The sequence below is a fragment of the Heptranchias perlo genome, unplaced genomic scaffold (assembly GCF_035084215.1).
Source record: "Heptranchias perlo isolate sHepPer1 unplaced genomic scaffold, sHepPer1.hap1 HAP1_SCAFFOLD_217, whole genome shotgun sequence".
In the NCBI taxonomy this organism is placed as follows: Eukaryota; Metazoa; Chordata; class Chondrichthyes; order Hexanchiformes; family Hexanchidae; genus Heptranchias; species Heptranchias perlo.
Window position 1 is genome coordinate 334096 of NW_027139231.1, and position 21163 is coordinate 355258.

General features: G+C 42.2%; 1 protein-coding gene across 1 annotated transcript in view; it reads left to right on the forward strand.

Moving 5' to 3' along the window:
- Positions 1-21163, forward strand: part of LOC137310104 (WASH complex subunit 4-like) — an 83312-nt gene that overhangs the window by 3295 nt on the left and 58854 nt on the right. The window contains exons 2-6 of the mRNA XM_067978061.1: positions 3486-3539; positions 4820-4885; positions 5068-5113; positions 8984-9051; positions 19113-19195. Coding sequence (XP_067834162.1) covers positions 3486-3539; positions 4820-4885; positions 5068-5113; positions 8984-9051; positions 19113-19195 — 317 coding nt within the window. The remainder of the gene's footprint in view (positions 1-3485; positions 3540-4819; positions 4886-5067; positions 5114-8983; positions 9052-19112; positions 19196-21163) is intronic.

A 21163-nucleotide genomic window follows, 5' to 3' on the forward strand; every position in this document is an offset into this window, starting at 1 on the left:
TGCAACGAAGATTCACTAAATTATTTCCTGAGATGAGAGGGTTGTTCTATGAGGAGAGATTGAGTAGAATGGGCCTATAGTCTCTGGAGTTTAGAAGAATGAGAGGTGATCTCATTAAAACACACAAAATCCTTAGAGGGCTTGACAGGGCAGATGCTGAGAGGCCGTTTCGCCTGGCTGGAGAGTCTAGAACTAGGGGTCATAGTCTCAAGATAAGGGGTCGGCCATTTAGGACCGAGAAGAGGAAAAATTTCTTCACTCGAGGGTTGCGAATCTTTGGAATTCTGTACCCCAGAGGGCTGTGGATGCTCCGTCATTGAGTATATTCAAGGCTGAGATTGATAGATTTTTGGATTCTAAGGGAATTCAGGGTTATGGCGATAGGGTGAGAAAGTGGAGTTGATGTCTAAGATCAGCCATGATCTTATTGAATAGCGGAGAGGCTCGAGGGGCCGTATGGCCTACTCCTACTCCTATTATGTAAATGTAAAAACAGTGCTTTCTATAATAGTTATGTAATCAAATATGCATTCCTATTAATTTGAGCTACCAGGTATACGAAACATAAATCCCATGACCGTGGAGATGTAGACGTTACTTGTGAGTTCCCTACCACAGTGAGGAATTAATAGAGTCCCAGACTAGCTGTGAGAGCTTGGATACCCAAAGACTGCAATAGGCTAGCACTTTGTGTGTTTGGCTGAGCATCCTGTGTCCATCTTGTGTTCAGACTGAGTACACTTCAATGCTAAAGCCATATTTTGCCTATATATGTAGATTACAAAGTATATACAGATGAAGATGGCTGTTCAGCCCAACTTAGTTCATCTGAACACGAAGATTGATAACTGTGCGAAGAGCTTCTTGACAGCCGAGTTTGCCGTTCACTAGTTTGAATTCTGACTCTTTTGCCTACTTTTACGACTTAGTTTGAAGAACTGTTCCACATTTAACTTATCTTTGTTTATCTTAGTACATTTAAGATCCCCACTCTCACAGCTCTTTAAGGTGGAACCCAAGTTTGTCCGTTGTTTTTTTCAATTATTCAGTCCTCTGAAGCTAGGGATCTGTCTTGTGTCTGCATTGTTTTCAGGTCCTGAATGCCTCCCTTGTGTCTTGAAGTAGACACTGTACTCAATGTCTGGTCTAAGTCGAACAGTGCACAGTTTAATTAATTCTTCTATTACTTTACTGGCCATATAGTTAAGTTTTCTGGCTGCTTGTTGAGGATGAAGCAATCCCAGGACTAAACCCTTCAACGATATGACCGTTATCTCATGTGCTCAAACTTGCCTCTTCCCAGAATTCCCCAGGAAGCTGTGGAAGCTACATCATTAGATAAATTTAAAACAGAAATAGACAGTTTCCTAGAAGTAAAGGGAATTAGGGGTTATGGGGAGCGGGCAGGAAATTGGACATGAAGCTGAGTTCGGATCGGTCAATGCCCTGTGGGTGGCGGAGAGGGCCCAGGGGCTATGTGGCCGGGTCCTGCTCCGACTTCTTGTGTTCTTTAGATTTGTGGTTGGGATCAGATCAGCCATGATCTTATTGAATGGCGGAGCAGGCTCGAGGGGCCGATTGGCCTACTCCTGCTCCAATTTCTTATGTTCTTATGTTCCCCCCGATGGAAGAAGTCACTTGGTTTGCTAGGACACTTCAGAGGGCAGTTAAGTGTTAACCATGTTGGTGTGGGACTGGAGTCATGTATAGGCCGGAACGGGTAAGGACGGCAGGTTTCCTTCTGTAGGAGCAAAAAGTGCCGAGTGATTTTACACTTTAATTTGGGGAAATGCTTTTTTATTTCCACAAGGTTTAATTTTATATTCAACTTAATGTGCTATTTTTCCTAAAGGAACTTGAGGCACAAACCATGGCTTTGTTTTCTTTATAATCATTTATTATACACTAGAAAAATTGATGTTAGAATTAAGCAACATCTTGGGTTTATGCACGATTTAGAATTGCTTTAACAATAATATAAAAAAACACCATCTGACTCCCCAAAATGCATAATCTTTTGGAAATCAAATGTCTATCTTAGATTAACCCCATTACGAAAGTTATATACTCATGGTTTGCTCAAGCTTGTCGGGACGATTCCAAATATTTTGATGGACACCGTTGTAGTGTAGCGTGGCTTTCTCTTATAGCCAGGTCATCTGCTTCACTGGCAATCGGTAAGCCTGCATCAAACCGTGAAGATTCGTGGTGAGGTGGCACCGCCAGGAGGTGGAAGGCAAGGTTGGAGCAGTAGAGTTGGGGGTCTCTAATTCTAACTTCTGCTTTGCTTTAAAAGTCTTTAACTTTGAACTCTGGGATGAGGACCTGTCAACAATAGGTTCTTCCAAATACAACCCACAATTGATTGACGTTTCACTTGCTTTCTCTGTGTCCACAAAGTAATTAAGTTAAGCAGGTAGGTGTTGAAACGATTTCCAGCCTACCTGGAGCTGGTGGTTCTTGCTATCGTGGTCTATCCTTTTCTGTGGTCTTTTATGATGTGTAAATTAACAATCCTTTTCCTTTAGCCTGCTGGAGCTGATTTAATATCACGCTTTTGCTTCAGATGTATTTTTTTTACTACATTTCCTTAAAGGACATTAGTGAACCAGTTGGGATTTAATGACAATTCGACAGCTTCATGGTCACTTTTTTACTGGTACCTGCTTTTTATTTTCAGATTTTGTTAGACACTGTCCAAAATCACGCAAGCATGGGGTGTGTAAACAAAGGATTTATGCATTGTCACTAAGTCATGCAGACCAAGAAGGTTCCAGATTTGATCTCTGGTCTGTGCAGAGTAGCTGTGAGACAGTACAGTAGTGTAGTGGTTATGTTACTGGACTTGTAATCCAAAGAACGTGAGTTCTAATTGCACCATGGCAGTTTGAGAATTTGAATTCAGTTTAGAAAAAAAATCTGAAAATAAAATGCTGGTATCAGTAAAAGCGACCATGAAGTTGTTAAAAACCCAACTGGTTCTCTGCCAGGAAACCTTGCTGGCCTTACCCGGTCTGGCTCATGTGTGACTCCAATCCCACACCGACGTGGTTGACTTTTAACTGTCCTCTGAAATGGCCTAGGTAGCCCCTCGTCACTTCCTCCCTAGCAGCATTGTGGCTGCACTGTCACCACATGGCCCGTAGCGGTTCGAGAAGGCGGCGCACTACCCCCTGCGTATATGGGTGTTGGGTGAGGACGTGATCAGGCTCGACTGTCATCTTTGTGGTCAAACGCTGTCAGCCCCTGCGTGTAAATAACGGCCACTAGCTGAGGTACGAGCGGGTGACTGGCACCGTGGAACTGTATTCCAGCAGCGGAGTTGGTGGCTTTGAGAGGCAGGGAGAAAGTGGGCAAGAGGAAAATAGAGTGCTGTGCAATGCTGAGTGTTACATCACGGTTAAATTATCTACATCAAGGCCATGTTGAATGAACAAGTTACACTGTTTTCAAACACTGTTTTAATATGTTTTTTTATCTTTCAGCTTTTGCCATATGAACAGTCCTCATTACTGGAACTTATTAAAACCGAAAACAAAGTAAGTTGACACCAGACTGTAAACGACAGTCAGTTATAACATTAGATAAGATTGCATCAGTTATATTTCTATATCAAGGCCTTATGGATTTTATATAGTTATGTATATTGGTAATTGGGTGAAAAGAAAAAAGTTTTCTTTAAGGAGTCAGAAATTGTTTGGAAAATAAGTGAGCTTAACAGTGCTCGCCGTTGTTAGTGGCGAAATGTAGGAGCAAGTTCCAGCGTTCACACATGCGCAGTGAAACACGGAAATCTGGAACTTGCTCCTCGTCGTTCAGTGGCGATATAACAGCTTCGAATTAAAGGGAAATCGCACGCTGCGATCAGAGAAATCAGTGAAAAAGCAGCAACTTGCTCATCTGCCCAGCTGGAAAGTAACTAATATCATCACAAAACAGGTATGCTTAAAAATACCAAGTCTAAACTAAGTTTTAATGACTTCCAAACAACTAAAAATTAACAATTAAAAAATGTGGAGTCTTATTACTCATTTTAATAGTTTTTGGTCATTAAAAGCATTTTTTCAAATTTAAAAAAAACTTTTTTGCTTTTCCCCCTTCTGTCTCTTCATTAATTCGATTATTTCTTACTCTTTTTCACTGTCTATAACTGTTTTTACAATGATTTTAGTGTACCTTTCAAATCCTGGATTTTATGTTCCAAGCCTGCAGAAACAGTTTCGCAGCTTGTCAAAAATGCTGCGATCTGATTGTTCGAGGAGAGAGATCGATCCTCTAGCTTTTCCCAGGGTCCTCACTTCACCTCAACTGACACTGGGCTCTTCTCCGCTTCCTATTCGAGAAATTGCCCCCAGTAAAGACCGCGGTAAATTAGTGTAAAGTTAGTATAAAGCTGTGGTTTGCTGCTCCGAGCGATTTTTGGGCCAAAATCAGGTTTGCAGTGGTTGTTTAATGAAGGTTGGATAGCAGCTGTTACTCGCATTCAGCAAGTGTGAACCTGGTTGAGGCTGTGTGTGAACAGATTAACGTTTGTAAATGTATGGTTATAAATAGCTCTGTTTAAGTTGAGAGTAGCTTAGCTCAGCTAGATGTGCCACTGAACAATACATTTGTGTGAAGGGTTTTTGTGGAATCTTTCTACACAAAAACAGTAGAAGTGATCATTGTGTTTTTATGTTCGATTTAAATATGCAAATCACAAATTTAAAAGTTTAGCTGTCAAAACGGATAACTGTGTAAAAGATCTAAAATGTGGAGTTAGGTGGGTAGTGGTTATGATTTGAATGTCTGCTAATTATGTAAAAACAATCTTTTGTAGGTCCTGAATAAAGTGATTACAGTTTATGCTGCTCTTTGTTGTGAAGTAAAAAAGTTGAAATATGAGGTAAGAGAAAGCACTATTTTTGTTTTAAGTACTAAGTAATGCAGTTTTATTTAAAATTATTGTAAAGTTAGCTTGCAGTATTACTGTTTCATTCAGTGAGTATTGAAATATACTTTAGCAAAACTAAATGCCCTACTTATTATATCAGGTGTTTTATAGTGTATGGATGTTGTGTCTTTCAGGCTGAAACTAAATTTTACAACGGGCTTCTGTTCTATGGGGAAGGAGGTTAGTTGTGCTTTTTTGCTTTAAATTTGTTCCTTGTTAGCAGCCAGTGCTTTGATATGATTTACTGTATATATTAACATTCAATATATTTCAGTGATTGCCTGAATAATGTGCCATCAACCTAGGCTCGGATAAACACTCCCTTCTGCACCAGTGAGACATTTTATCTGTCACACTTACTGAGATTGTCTAATTATAGGCAAATTTTTGCTGTGGATTTGGGGATTTGTTTTCTGGAATATTTAAATTCAGGTTAGACAGTTTTTTAAAGTTTCAAATGTTTAGCCATTATGGCTGGCAAGGAAATTAAAATGGCATAAGATAAGGGGATGTAACAAGAACTTGGAAACTGGCATTTTACCATCAAAACTTAACATGATATCAGCTTGAATCTTTCTGGGACCTCGTCTCAGCCCTTTTTCACATTGGATATTCATATGGCAGTAATCAGAGAGCGAGGAGCATTTAACATATGGCAGTAATCAGAGAGAGAGAGAGGAGCCTTTAATTCCATTTGTCTCTGCTGTATTTTTAATCCAGGCCTGGGTTACTGGACTCATTAACTTGCTGCATGTGGTCCTGGTGCTGATTTTGCTGTATGTAGCTGTGTGGGTTCTGTGCCAATATATCAACAATGTGAAGTCAGTACATTTATTTTACCTTGGACTTATAGACCAAAGGGCTGTCAATAGCTGTTCTCGGTCAGTCCTTGTTGGCTCTGCTTAAAGTCTGTTTGTCCTGGTCGGTTCCTAGTTAGAATGAACAAAGCCAGGGTTAAACTCTGAGGTAACTACAGTACAACTACAGATTCTTCTCATTGAAGGTCAATATTTTAATATCTCTGTCCTGATAATTCAGAACATTTCATCATGTTTCATTATCTGCTTGTATCAGAATTTTGTACTCGAAAATTTCCAGTCCAAACTACAGCCCCAAATTAGTGTAGCTTTGTGTTTGTAAATCTCCAAAGTAACGCATATTATGGTATAATAGTACACACAGCTGCATTCAAGTAATATTTAGGATATTTTTGTTGAATTTCCCTGCCCTGTTCTCTTCTGCTGTTCCCACCCAGAATAAAAGGCCTGATTTACCCCTTTTAATAACAACAACTTGCATTTATATAGTGCCTTTGACGTAATAAAACGTCCCAAGACGCTTCACAGGAGCGTTATCAAACAAAATTTGACATTGAGCCACAAAAGGAGATATTAGGACAGGTGACCAAAAGCTTGGTCAAAGAGGCAGGTTTTAAGCAGCATCTTAAAGGAAGAGAGAAGTGGAGAGGTTTAGGGAGGGAATTCCAGAGCTTACGGCCTAGGCAGCTGAAGGATGGCCGTCAGTGGTGGAGCGATTAAAATCAGGGATGTGCGAGAGGCCAGAATTGGAGGAGCGCAGAGATCTCGGAGGGTTGTAGGGCTGGAGGAGGTCAGAGATGGGGATGGGTGAGGCCATGGAGGGATTTGAAGACAAACATAAGAAATAGGAGCAGGAGTAGGCCATCCAGCCCCTGGAGCCTGCTCCTCCATTCAACAAGATCATGGCTGATCATCTACCTCAATGCCATTTTCCTGCACCATCCCCATATCCCTTGATGCCTTTAATATCTAGAAATCTATGTATCTCTGTTTTGAATGTATTCAATGACTGAGCCTCCACAGCCCTCTGGGGTAGAGAATTCCAAAGATTTACCACCCTCTGAGTGAAGAAATTTCTCCTCATCTCAGTCCTAAATGGCCTACCGCTTATTCTGAGACTGTGACCCCTGGCTCGAGACTCCCCAGCCAGGGGAAACATCCTCCCTGCATCTACCCTGTTGAGCCCTGTAAGAATTTTGAGTGTTTCAATGAGATCACCTCTCATTCTTCTAAACTCCAGAGAATACAGGCCTAGTCTACTCAATCTCTCCTCATACGACAATCCCGCCATCCCAGGAATCAGTCTGGTGAATTTTCGTTGCACTCCCTCAATGGCAATTATATCGTTTCTTAGGTAAAGAGATCAAAATTGTACACAATACTCCAGGTGCAGTCTCACCAAGGCCCTGTATAACTGCAGTAAGACATCTTTACTCCTGTACTCAAATCCTCTTGTAATAGAGGCCAACATACCATTTGCCTTCCTAATTGCTTGCTGCACCTGCATGTTAGCTTTCAGTGACTCGTGTACAAGGTAACCCAGGTCCCTTTGAACATCAACATTTCCCAATCTCTCACCATTTAAAAAATACTCTGCATTTTTGTTTTTCCTACCAAAGTGGATAACTTCAACTATTTTTTCCACATTATATTCCATCTGCCATGTTCTTGCCCACTCACTTAGCCTGTCTATATCCCCTTGAAGCCTCTTTGCATCCTCCTCACAACTCACATTCCCACCTAGTTTTGTGTCATCAGCAAACTTGGAAATATTACATTTGGTCCCCTCATCCAAATCATTGATATAGATTGTGACTAGCTGGGGCCCAAGCATTGATCCCTGCGGTACCCACTAGTCACAGTCTGCCAACCTGAAAAAGACCCGTTTATTCCTACTCCCTGTTTTCTGTCTGTTAACCAATTCTCAATCCATGCCAGTATATTACCCCCAATTCCATGTGCTCTAACTTTGTTCACCAACCTCCTGTGTGGGACCTTATCGAAAGCCTTCTGAAAATCCAAATACACCACATCCACTGGTTCCCCCTTAACTATTCTACTAGTTACATCCTCAAAGAACTCCAATAGGTTTGTTAAACATGATTTCTCTTTCATAAATCCATGTTGACTCTACCAAATCCTATTATTATTTTCTAAGTGTCCTGTTATCACATCCTTTATAGTAGATTCTAGCATTTTCCCTACTACTGATGTCAGGCTAACCGTTCTGTAGTTCCCTGTTTTCTCTCTCCCTCCTTTCTTAAATAGTGGGGTTACATTTGCTACCCTCCAATCTGCAGGAACCGTTCCAGAATGTATAGAATTTTGGAAGATGACAACCAATACATCCACTATCTCTCTAGCCACCTCTTTCAAAACCCTGGAATATAGATCATCAGATCCTTGGGATTTATCGACTTTCAGTCCCATTAATTTCTCTAGTACTATTTTTTTTTTTTACTACTAATTTCTTTCAGTTCCTCATTCTCGCCAGACCCTTGGTTCTCTAGTATTTCTGGGAGGTTTTTTGTGTCGTCTTCCGTGAAGACAGACACAAAGTATTTGTTTAATTTCTCTGCCATTTCCTTCTTCCCCATTATAAATTCTCCCGCCTCTGTCTATAAGGGACAAGATGAGAATATTAAAATTGAGGTGTTCTCGGACCGGGAGCCAATGTAGGTCAATGAGCACGGGTTATGGGTGAATGGAACTTGGTGCGAGTTAGGATATGGGCAGCATAGTTTTGGATGAGCTCAAGTTTATGGAGGGTAGAAAAAGGGAGGCCGGCCAGGAGAGCATTGGAATAATCCAGTCTAGAGGTAACAAAGGCATGGATGAGGGTTTCAGCAGCAGATGGGCTGAGGCAGGAGTGGAGACTGACCATGTTAAGTAGGTGGTCTTGGTGATGGAGCGGATATGTGGTCAGAAGATCATCTCAGGGTCAAATAGGATGCTAAGGTTGCGAACAGTCTGGATCAGCCTCAGAACGGTGACCAGAGAGAGGATTGGAGTCGGTAGCTAGGGAATGGAGTTTGTGGTATCGCTTTATAACTTCAGAACTCCAGGTAATGTTATTAGTTGAGGAATTGGTGTTCCCACAAAAATTTTTGAATTGTTCTGTACATGTGTAAATTTTTATTCGTCCCGCTCTCGGGCGGCGGGTGCGTGGCTCTCACTATCCTTTTAAAACCTGCAATCTGTAAGGATCCAGTAACCTCGCTGTCTGTTTTAGTTACAGATTCGAGTATGGTGGAAGGAGAGTCACAGGTCCAGATGGGCAGGTTTATTTCGTTCTTACAGGTATGCTAACTGTTTTTGGTGCACAGTGTTTGTTCGTACTAGTTATAAAAGTATCAAAATCTTTGTTCTCAACAGTGTGTGTTTTGTGCTCATGAGCTGCTTTCAGGTTGAGAGTGACTGGGCTGGTGGGAGAGAATGGTCTTTGTGTTGAACGGCATTTATTTTTACACTTTGGCTTTCACAATTTTTTTTGTAAATCTAGCTTTGTGATTTGTTTGATTTAAATCTGGGGGCAAAAGACCAATATTTTGTAATGTCACCTGTCTGTACACTTTGTTTATCTCTAACTGCTGAGTGGTTTCCAGATTTTAAATTATTCAAGATTCTGTTATTAGACACTGTTCCTTTTGAAAACAGTCATCCTATGAACAGTTCCTATATGAAGTCAGTCACTTGTATCACTTTTGGATTTTCCACAATACTTGACAAATAATTTAATGTCGTCTTGATTGCTTTCAAAAATCACACGCTAACAATGCTCATACACTGGACCGTGTCCCACCGTATAGCGAGGACGTGAGATTCTGATTCCAATGTGTGATATAATGCACCTGATTCCCAACGTGTGATTGATACCTGTGTAAATCGGAACCACTTCAGGAATCTTGCATTGTTAAATTAAATTTACAGCACAGAAACAGGCCATTCGGCCCAACTGGTCTAAGCTGGCATTTATGCTCCACATGAACCTCCTCCCTCCCTACTTTATCTTACCCTTTCAGGTTACTATTCCATTCCTTTCTCCCTCATGTGTTTATCTAGCTTCCCCTTAAATACATCTATGCTATTTTCCTCAACTACTCCGTGTGGTAGTGAGTTCCACATTCTAACCACTCTCTGGGTAAAGAAGTTTCTCCTGAATTCCCTATTGGATTTATTAGCGACTATCTTATATTGATGACCTCTAGTTTTGGGCTCCCCCACAAGTGGAAACATTTTCTCTACGTCTACTCTATCAAACCCTTTCATTATCTTAAAGACCTCTATCAGGTCACCCCTCAGCCTTCTCTTTTCTAGAGAAAAGAGGCCCAGCCTGTTTAGTCTTCCCTGAAAAGTATATCTTCTCAGTTTTGGTATCATCCTTGTGAATCTTTTTTGCACCCTCTCCAATGCCTCTGTATCCTTTTTATAATATGGAGGCCAGAACTGTGCGAGTTTAACATGACATCTCTGCTTTTCAGTTCTGTCCCTCTAGAAATAAACCCCAGTGCTCGGTTTGCCTTTTTTATGGCCTTATTAACCTCTGTCGCTACTTTGTGATTTGTGTATCTATATCCTGAGATTCCTTTGCTCCTCTGCCCCATTTAGACTCTTATTATCCAAGCAGTATGTGGCCTCCTTATTGTTCCTACCAAAAGGCACCACCTCACACTTACCTATATTGAAATTCATTTGCCATTTACAAGCCCATTCTGCAAGTTTATTAACGTCTTCTTGCATTTTGGCGCATTGTTCCTTTGTATTAACTCTACCCCCGCCCCCAATTTTGTGTCATCCACCAAATTTTGAAATTGTGCTTCTAATTCCTGAGTCCAAATTGTTCATGTAAATTGTGAACAGTGGCCCCAGCACCAGTTCCCACCTTGTCAGTCCGAGGAGCTACCATTAACCTCTACTCTGTTTTCTGTTTTGTAGCCAGCTTGCTATCCATTCTGCTACCTGTCCCCTGACTCCACATGTTCTGATCTTAGTCATGAGCCTTATCGAAGGCCTTTTTGAAAATCCAAATATATTACATCTACTACATTACCCTTGTCCAGTCTTTCTGTTACTACTTCGAAAAATTCAATGAAGTTGGTCAAACATGACTTTCCCTCCTGAAATCCGTGCTGACGACTCTTGATTATTGGATGTTTTTCTATTACATCTTTGAGTAAAGATTCCGTTATCTTTCCTACCACCAACGTGAAGCTGACTGGCCTATAGTTCTCTGGACTGGTGTTCTCTCCTTTTTTAAATGTAGGAATAACATTAGCCGTCTGCCACTCCTCTGGCACTATCCCCTTTTCTAATGATTTTTTAATATATGTGTAATTGTGCCTTTGCTCTCTCTTCCCTAACTTCTTTTAATATGCGTGGATACAATCCATCCGGACCAGGGGTTTTAACCTCTTTAAGTTTGATTTGTTTATCAATTATCTCCCCCAGTTCTACCTTAAATGTCTTTATACCTTTTTTGATCTCCTCTTCTAATGTCCTGCCCACCTTGAGTCTCCCTGGTAAATGAGGCAAAGTAACTAGTTCTGCCAATAGTTCTGCCATTTTACTGTCATTTCCTGTGAGTTTATCTTGTGTATCTCTTCGTGGCCCTATCCCAATCCTGATTTTTCTTTTTTTATTTATATATCTGTAGAATACTTTACTATTTCTTTTTATAATAATTTAATTTAGTAATTTCTCTTTGCTTTCCTAATTTTTTTTTACTTCTTTCCTAACCTCTTCGTATTCCCTTTTGTCATCCTCTCATTTATTGACTATGTACTTAGATTATGCTATTTGTTACTTCCAGTTTTACCCTTATCCTTTTATTCATCCATGGTGTTTCATTAGTGGCTAGTTTTTTAGAGGAATATATTTCTCCTGAAGCCTTGATCACTATTGTAAATATTTCCCACTGCTGTTCTGTCTCGTCGTCAATTTATTTTTCCAGTTTACCTCTCCTAGTTCCATTCTCATCCCTCCCCCAAAATTTGCTTTTTTTCCAAACTATTGCTTTAGTCTTTGTCTTACTTATGTCTTAAACATTATTTTAAACCTTATTATGTTATGATCACTATTGCCTAGATGTTTCCCTACGTTTACTTCTCTTATCTGCCCTGGTTCATTTCCCATTACTAGATCCAGCAGTGATTCCTCTCTTCGGTGTCTCACATACTGGGTAAGAAAGGAGTCCTGCACACGTTGTAAAAACTCTATTTCCTTTCCCTACCGCTTGCCAGTTTATTTGGGAGTAGTTGAAATCTCCCCTGATTATTTGATTTTTTTTGTTACTCGTTTCATAGATTTCTCTACATATTTCATTCTCCACTTCCCTTCCACTATTAGAATATGCCTATTAACGTGATCGACCTCTTCTAATCCTTTGTCTCAATCCGTATGGATTCTACTTCTATCTTAATATTACCTATGTCCCTCTTCCATTGCCGTCATGTTGTCTCTAATTAGTTGTCTCTTCCTTCCCTATCCTTTCTAAATACGTTATATCCTGCATTATTTAACTGCCAGTACTGTTCTTTATGTAACTATGTTTCAGTTATTCCTACCACATTTGGCTCCTCGCTACGAATTATTGCCTACAGTTCCCCAGTTTTGTTTCGGATGCTGTGCATGTCACTATATAGGCAATTTAATTTGTTTTTAATAATTCTCATTTTATTTTTGTCATTTTGTGCTTATGTTCTATAACTGGAGGAAGGTATACAGTGGTGTTCCCCGGGGGTCCACTGCTTTTCTTGATTAATATTAATATATCATATTAATATTAATGACTTGGACTTGGGTGTACAGGGCACAACTTCAAAATTTGCAGATGAGACAAAACTTGGAAGAGTAGTAAACACTGAGGAGGTTAGTGATAGACTTCAAGAGGACATAGACAGGCTGGCGGATACGGCAGATGAAATTTAACGTGGAGAAGTGATACATTTTGGTACGAGGAATGAGGAGAGGCAATATAAACAAAAAGGTACAATTCTAAAGGGGGTACAGGAACAGGGAGACCTGGGGGTATATGTGCACAAATCGTTGAAAGTGACAGGACTGGTTGAGAAAGCGGTTAAGAAAGCACTGGACTTTATAAATAGAGGCATAGAGTACAAAAGCAAGGAAGTCATTATGAACCTTTATAAAACACTGGTTCGGCCACAACTGGAGTATTGTGTCCAATTCTGGGCACCGCACTTTAGGAAGGATGTGAAGGCCTTAGGGAGGGTGCAGAAAAGATTTACTAGAATGATTCCAGGGACGAGGGACTTCAGTTACATGGATAAACTGGAGAAGCTGGGATTGTTATCCTTAGAGCAGAGAAGGTTTTGAGGAGATTTGATAGAAGTGTTCAAAATCATGAGGGCTCTGGACAGAGTAGATAGAGAGAAACAGTTCCCATTGGCAGAAGGGTGGAGAACCAAAGGACTCAGATTGGCAAAAGAACCAAAAGTGACATGAGTAGTTATGATCTGGAATGCACTGCCTTAAAGGGTGGTGGAGGCAGATTCAATTGTGGATTTCAAAAGGGAATTGGATAAGTACTTGAAGGGAAAAAATTTGCAGGACTACGGGGAAAGGGCGGCGGAATGGGACTAACTCGATTGCTCTTATAAAGAGCCGGCAAGGCCTTGATGGGCTGAATGGCCTTCTTCTGCGCTGTAACCATTCTATGATTCTATCAAATTTGGTGAGTCAGGTTTGTGTTTAGTTGCAGGGAGATCTTACTCCATAATCAGGGTGCAACATAGAGTTCCTCAGAATGCATTGGTGTAGGTCAAAGGGGCGGTTGTGGGGGTTTTTTGAGGACATATCAGGCAGTACATTGAATGTACCACATAGTACAGAAAGGGAAAGCAGGAACAACAAGGCCAATTCATCAGGACCTGCATAGGGATCGACAGATCAGGCTGAAAGACTGGTGTGGGAAGGAGGGGTTCAATTTCATGGGACACTGGCACCAGTACTGGGACAGGAAGGAGCTGTACCCCTGAAGTGGAATGGGACCAAGGTCCTAACGGAAAGGATAAATAGGGCTGTCAATGGGACTTTAAACTTGTAAGACGGGAGGGAGTGATTGGAGGAAAATAAGAAGTCTGAAGATAAAAGAAATAGGAAATAAGAGTAAAGGTCAGACCAAGTTAAGAAACAAGGGTAACGCACTGCAAGGGAAAACATAGAATCACAGAACGGTTACAGCATTTGGTTCGTTTTGCCAATCACCTTAAATCTGTGTCCTCTGGTTCTTGACCCTTCTGCCAGTGGGAACTGTTTCTCTTTATTTACTTTATCTAAACCCTTGATGATTTTGAACACCTCTATCAAATCTCCTCTCAACCTTCTCTGCTCTAAGGAGAACAACCCCAGCTTCTCCAGTCTATCCACGTAACTGAAGTCCCTCATCCCTGGAATCATTCTAGTAAATCTTTTCTGCACCCTCCCTAAGGCCTTGACATCCTTTCTAAAGTGTGGTGCCCAGAACTGGACACAATACTCCAGTTGTGGCCAAACCAGTGTTTTATAAAGGTTCAACATAACCTCCTTGCGTTTGTACTCGATGCCTCTATTTATAAAGTCCAGGGTCCCGTATGCTTTCTTAACCGCTTTCTCAACCTGCCCTGCCACCTTCAACGACCTGTGCTTTCTCATCATATTCTTGGCTCTTAAGTATTGGAAAAGTTGCAAACTGTGTGTTTACAAATGCTGATTTGGAACCTGGATGGGTTGAGGATTACTCCAGTGAAGGGCCATTAAATGTGTACCAGCACCATACTGTAATAGCTGGCTGTTCCTTGGGTAAACACTGAAATTGCCACGATTTCAGCACTCAACATAGTGCTGAACAAAATGAAGTTTTATTAAAACAATGAGTGGTGCTTCTGAACTAGCACCAGACAATGAAGCCTAAAAAGGGTTTAGTTCATCAAAGGTGAAATTGGGGGAGTGGTGAGAAGATTCCCAATACACCTAATGTCTTTGAGTTGCTGTACTGCTATGAGAATGAACACACTGATCTGTGATGTGGAGATGCCGGTGATGGACTGGGGTTGACAATTGTAAACAATTTTACAACACCAAGTTATAGTCCAACAAATTTATTTTAAATTCCACAAGCTTTCGGAGGCTTCCTCCTTCGTCAGGCTTCCTCCTTCCTCCACACCATTCACCTGACGAAGGAGGAAGCCTCCGAAAGCTTGTGGAATTTAAAATAAATTTGTTGGACTATAACTTGGTGTTGTAAAATTGTTTACACTGATCTGTGTGTGGGACAGCTATGGTGAACAAGTTAAAGTAACAAACGGCACCATGTTTTGCCTTCTCTATTTACTGGAGGAACGTCAGTGACTGGGCTATGGCATAAAGATTAAGTTACTTGTCTGTTCAATTTCTTTGTGTAAAACCTCGTGAGCTTTGATTGGTTCAGTGCAAGCTCGTGCCCCAGTTTTTTAATTGGATGCATTTTTCCTCCATGAAAAACAGCCAATCAGTAAAGTCATTTTAAAAAAAAAATAGGTTTGGCTCCCTGTCAGCCACCTTCACAGTTCCTGCTTACAGTCCAGCGCACACACAAATGAACTACTTACTCGCAAATTAGCTCTGCAAAGCCTCCCTTCAAATTCCTGACTCCACCACTACCAGCACTGATTCACGCCTCGCTTGGGCCTTTCCTTTTGGTTGCCAAGGGTTTCTGTCCCTGCCTTGGACTCTTTCTTGGAGCTCTGTTCCTTGGCCTTCATTACATAGAACTTACAGGTCCATGCCAGTGTTTATGCTTCACACGAGCCTCTTCCCTCCCGACTTCATCTAACCCTGCCAACATATCCTTCTATTCCTTTTTCCCTCATCTTTTTAATCTAGCTTTCCCTTAAATGCATCTATGCTGGTTGCCTCAACTACTCCTTGTGGTAGTGAGTTCCACATTCTTACCACTCTCTGAATAAAGAAATTTCTCCTGAATTCCCTATTGGATTTATTAGTAACTCTCTTTTATATTTATGGCCCCTAGTTTTGGACTCCCCTAGGTGGAAACATTTTCTCTACATCTACCATATCAAACCCTTTCATCTTAAGAACCTGTGTCAGGTCACTCCTCAGTTTCTTTTCTAGAGAAAAGAGCCTCAGCCTGTTTAGTCTTTCCTGACTAGGTTTACCTCTTAGTTCTGGTATCGTCCTTGTAAATCTTTTTTGCACCTTCTCCAGTGCCTCTATATCCTTTTTACAATATGGAGACCAGAAATGTTGACAATACTCCACGTGTGGTCTAACCAAGGTTCTACACAAGTTTAACATAACTTCTCTGCTTTTCAATTCGATCCCTCTAGAAATGAATCCCAGTGCTTTATTTTCTTCTAGATCCCTTTGTTCCTCTACCCCATTTAGACTTTTTTATTTGTTTATGGGATGTGGGCATCGCTGGCAAGGCCAGCATTTATTGCCCATCCCTAATTGCCCTTGAGAAGGTGGTGGTGAGCCGCCTTCATGAACCGCTGCAGTCCATGTGGTGAAGGTTCTCCCACAGTGCTGTTAGGAAGGGAGTTCCAGGATTTTGACCCAGCGACGATGAAGTAACAGCGATATATTTCCAAGTCGGGATGGTGTGTGACTTGGAGGAGAACATGCAGGTGGTGGTGTTCCCATGTGCCTGCTGCCCTTGTCCTTCTAGGTGGTAGAGGTCACGGGTTTGGGAGGTGCTGTCGAAGAAGTCTTGGCGAGTTGCTGCAGTGCATCCTGTGGATGGTACACACTGCAGCCACAGTGCGCCGGTGGTGAAGGGAGTGAATGTTTAGGGTAGTGGATGGGGTGCCAATCAAGCGGGCTGCTTTGTCGTGGATGGTGTCGAGCTTCTTGAGTGTTGGAGCTTCATTCGTCCAGGCAAGTGGAGAGTATTCCATCACACTCCTGACTTGTGCCTTGTAGATGGTGGAAAGGCTTTGTGGAGTCGGGAGGTGAGTCACTCGCCACAGAATACCCAGCCTCTGACCTGCTCTTGTAGCCACAGTATTTATGTGGCTGGTCTAGTTAAGTTTCTGGTCAATGGTGACCCCTAGGATATTGATGGTGGGGGATTCGGCAATGGCAATGCCATTGAATGTCATGGGGAGGTGGTTGGACTCTGTTGTTGGAGATGGTCATTGCCTGGCACTTGTCTGGCTCGAATGTTACTTGCCACTTATGAGCCCAAGCCTGGATGGTGTCCAGGTCTTGCTGCATGTGGGCACGGACTGCTTCATTATCTGAGGGGTTGCGAATGGAACTGGACACTGTGCAATCATCAGCGAACATCCCCATTTCTGACCTAATGATGGAGGGAAGGTCATTGATGAAGCAGCTGAAGATGGTTGGGCCTGAGGAACTCCTGCAGCAATGTCCTGGGGCTGAGATGATTGGCCTCCAACAACCACTACCATCTTCCTTTGTGCCAGGTATGACTCCAGCCACTGGAGAGTTTTCCCCCTGATTCCCTTTGACTTCAACTTTACGAGGGCTCCTTGGTGCCACACTCGGTCAAATGCTGCCTTGATGTCAAGGGCAGTCACTCTCGCCTCACCTCTGGAATTCAGCTCTTCTGTCCATGTTTGGACCAAGGCTGTAATGAGGCCTGGAGCCGAGCAGTCCTGGCGGAACCCAAACTGCGCATTGGTGAGTAAGTGCTGCTTGATAGCGCTGTCGACGACAACTTCCATCACTTTGCTGATGATTGAGAGTAGACTGATGGGGCGGTAATTGTCCGGATTGGATTTGTCCTGCTTTTTGTGGACAGGACATACCTGGGCAATTTTCCACATTGTCGGGTAGATGCCAGTGTTGTAGCTGTACTGGAACAGTTTGGGTAGAGGCGCGGCTAGTTCTGGAGCACAAGTCTTCAGCACTACAGCTGGGATGTTGTCGGGGCCCATAGCCTTGCTATATCCAGTGCACTCAGCCGTTTCTTGATATCACGTGGAGTGAATCGAATTGGCTGAAGACTGGCTTCTGTGATGGTGGGGATATCTGGGGGAGGCCGTGATGGATCATCCAATCGGCACTTCTGGCTGAAGATGGTTGCAAACACTTCAGCCTTGTCTTTTGCACTCATGTGCTGGCCTCTGCCATCATTGAGGATGGGGATGTTTACAGAGCCTCCTCCTCCCGTTAGTTGTTTAATTGTCCACCACCATTCACGACTGGATGTGGCAGGACTGCAGAGCTTTGATCTGATCCGTTGGTTGTGGAATTGCTTAGCTCTGTCTATAGCATGTCTACAGAAACTGTTATTTCCCAGCAGTATGTGGCCGCCTTATTCTTCCTACCAAAATGTAACACCTCACACTTATCCATATTGAAATTTATTTGCTAAATAATGCTCATACTGCAAGTTTATTTATGTCGTCTTGTATTTTGTTGCAGTCTTACTCAATATTAACTATACCCCCAAATTTGGTGTCCGCAAATTTTGAAATTATACTTCCGATTCCTGAGTCCAAATTGTTTATGTCCCCACCTCGAGTCTTGACACTTGCCTATCATTCACTTCCTGCACTCCCTGGCACTCACCCTCCTGTTTACTGCCTGGCCTCCACTCCTCTGTCTGCAAACAGCAGTGTGGAAGATGTACCAGTGTTAAGGGATTTTGATAGAGTAGATAGGGAGAAACTGTTCCCACTGGCAGGTGGATCAGTAAGCAGAGGACACAGATTTAAGATAATTGGCAAAAGATCTAAAGGGAAGATGAGAAATCTTTTTACACAGTGAGTTGTTATGATCTGGAATGCACTGCCTGAAAGGGAGGTGGAAGCAGATTCAATAGTAACTTTCAAAAGGGAATTGGATAAATACTTGAAAAGGAAAGGTTTGCAGGGCTATGGGGAAAGAGCAGGGGAGTGGGACTAATTGGATAGCTCTTGTCGGCACAGGCACGATGGGCCGAATGGCTGCCTTCTGTGCTGTAGGATTCCATGAAAAGAAATTAGAAACAGCATGAAATCACCAAAAGAGAAAATGTGCAGCTTTTAAAACTTGGGCAATTTTTGCTCCTCTTGATCTTAAATATCTTTTGCAGCAACTATTGTGAGCATCGTTCTCGAGCTTTTTTTTCCAGTTGTAACTTGGCTGAGCAGAACTTTAAATATCAACTCCAAACACACTGGTGCTAATCGAGAAGAAAACTGTTAGAATTTATTGCACTGGTGTGGCTGCAGCGGGTGGGCTGAGCTGGCTTCAGTGTCTTTACAATGGGGGATTGTTGGGGGGGAGGTGGTGCGGGCAGGAAGGAGAATGTGTCATAAACTGGCCCGGAGACACTTAGCTTGTGACAATTTCAAGAAATCATTGAACAGGAAAGTTAGAAGGAGTAACTGGCACTGTTTCCACTTTTATAGGAGTTGTCTTGTTTCATTACAAGATGTTACGAAGTGGTGATGAATATTGTTCAACAGCTTGCTTCACTCTACACCAGCAATAAGTAAGTAAACTTTCCACTGTATCTTAGTACATTGGGTAAACGCGAGTGAGGAAAGAAGTGAATACTTCATTGCTTTTTAAAAATGTTATTTGTACTCTGCTCGTCAAGGTGAGGGATGCTGGTGCTTGGGAATGGAACACTTTCCCACCTTAACACCTATTGTCACTATTGGGTCCTCCAATGTCACAGCACGAGGGACCTTTCAATCTGCAGCTGCACTCTGCCCCAAAATGTACCTTAACCTCATTCCTACTGCACTAATACGGCATTTCCATTGCCCATATCAGCCACCCTGTGGTCTCTGAGCAGAAATGCTAGCCCTGGTGCCAAATTTGGGACAACTTTATACTGCGGACACATACCCAGGAGTAACAGGATCGAAATTACCTCAAATAAAATCAGAATGTTTCTGCAATTACACTGGATCCTTAAACAAGCAGTGAGGAGACTTTCATCCTTTTTACCCCTGGGACTTTGACTGGAGTTCAGGCCAGATTGGCATTCTTGTTTTTCATACAATCATAGAAGGATTACAGCACGGAAGGAGGCCATTCAGCCCATCGAGTCCACGCGGGCCCAATGTAAGAGCAATCCAGCTAGTTCCACTCCCCCGCTCTATCCCCGTAGCCCTGCAAATTTTTTTCTTTCAAGTACTTATCCAGTTCCCCTTTGACTGCCGTGATTAAATCTATCTCCACCACCCCCTCGGGCAGTGCATTCCAGATCCTAACCACTTGCTGTGTTAAAGTTTTCCTCATGTCAGGTTCTTTTGCCAATCACCTTTAAATCTATGTTCTCTGGTTTTAGACCCTTCCGCCAATGGGAACAGTTTCTCTCTATCTACTCTGTCTAGACCCTTCATGATTTTGAATACCTCTATCAAATCTCCTCTCAACCTTCTCTGTTCCAAGGAGAACAACCCCAGCTTCTTCAGTCTATCCACGTAACTGAAGTCCCTCATCCCTGGAATCATTCTAGTAAATCTCTTCTGCACCCTCTCTAAGGCCTTCACATCTTTCCTGAAGTGTGGTGCCCAGAATTGGACACAATACTCCAGTTGTGGTCAAACCAGTGTTTTATAAAGGTTCAAAACGACTTCCATACTTTTGTACTCTACTCTATGCCTCTATTTCTAAAGCTCAGGATCCCATATGCTTTTTTAACCGTTTTCTCAACCTGCCCTTTCACCTTCAACAATTTGTGCACATATACCCCCAGATCTCTGTTCCTGTACCCCTTTTAGAGTTGTGCTCTTCACTTTATATCGCCTCTCCTCGTTCTTCCTACCAAAATGTATCACTTCGCATTTTTCTGTGTTAAATTTCATTTGCTACATGTCTGCCCATTCCACCAGCCAGCCTATATCCTCTTGAAATCTATCACTATCCTCCTCACTGTTTCCTACCCTTCCAAGTTTTGTGTCATCTGCAGATTTGGAAATTGTGCCCTGTACACCCAATTCATTAATATATATCAAGAAAAGCAGCGGTCCCAGCACTGACCCCTGGGGAACACCACTGTACACCTCCCTCCAATCTGAAAAACAACTGTTCACCACTACTCTCTGTTTCCTGTCCCTTAGTCAATTCTGTATCCATGTTGCCACTGCCCCCTTCATTCCATGGGCCGCAATCTTGATGATAAGCCTACCGTGCGGCACTTTATCAAACGCCTTTTGAAAGTCCATATATACCACATCAACTGCATTGCCCTCATCTACCCTCTCTGTTACCTCATCAAAAAACTCTACCAGGTTAGTTAAACACGATTTGCCTTTAACAAATCCGCGCTGGCTTTCTCTAATCAATCCACATTTATCCAAGTGACTGTTAATTTTGTCCTGGATTATCGTTTCTAAAAGTTTCCCCACGACTGAGGTTAAACTGACTGGCCTGTAGTTGCTGGGTTTATCCTTGCACCCTTTTTTGAACAAAGGTGTAACATTTGCAATTCTCCAGTCCTCTGGCA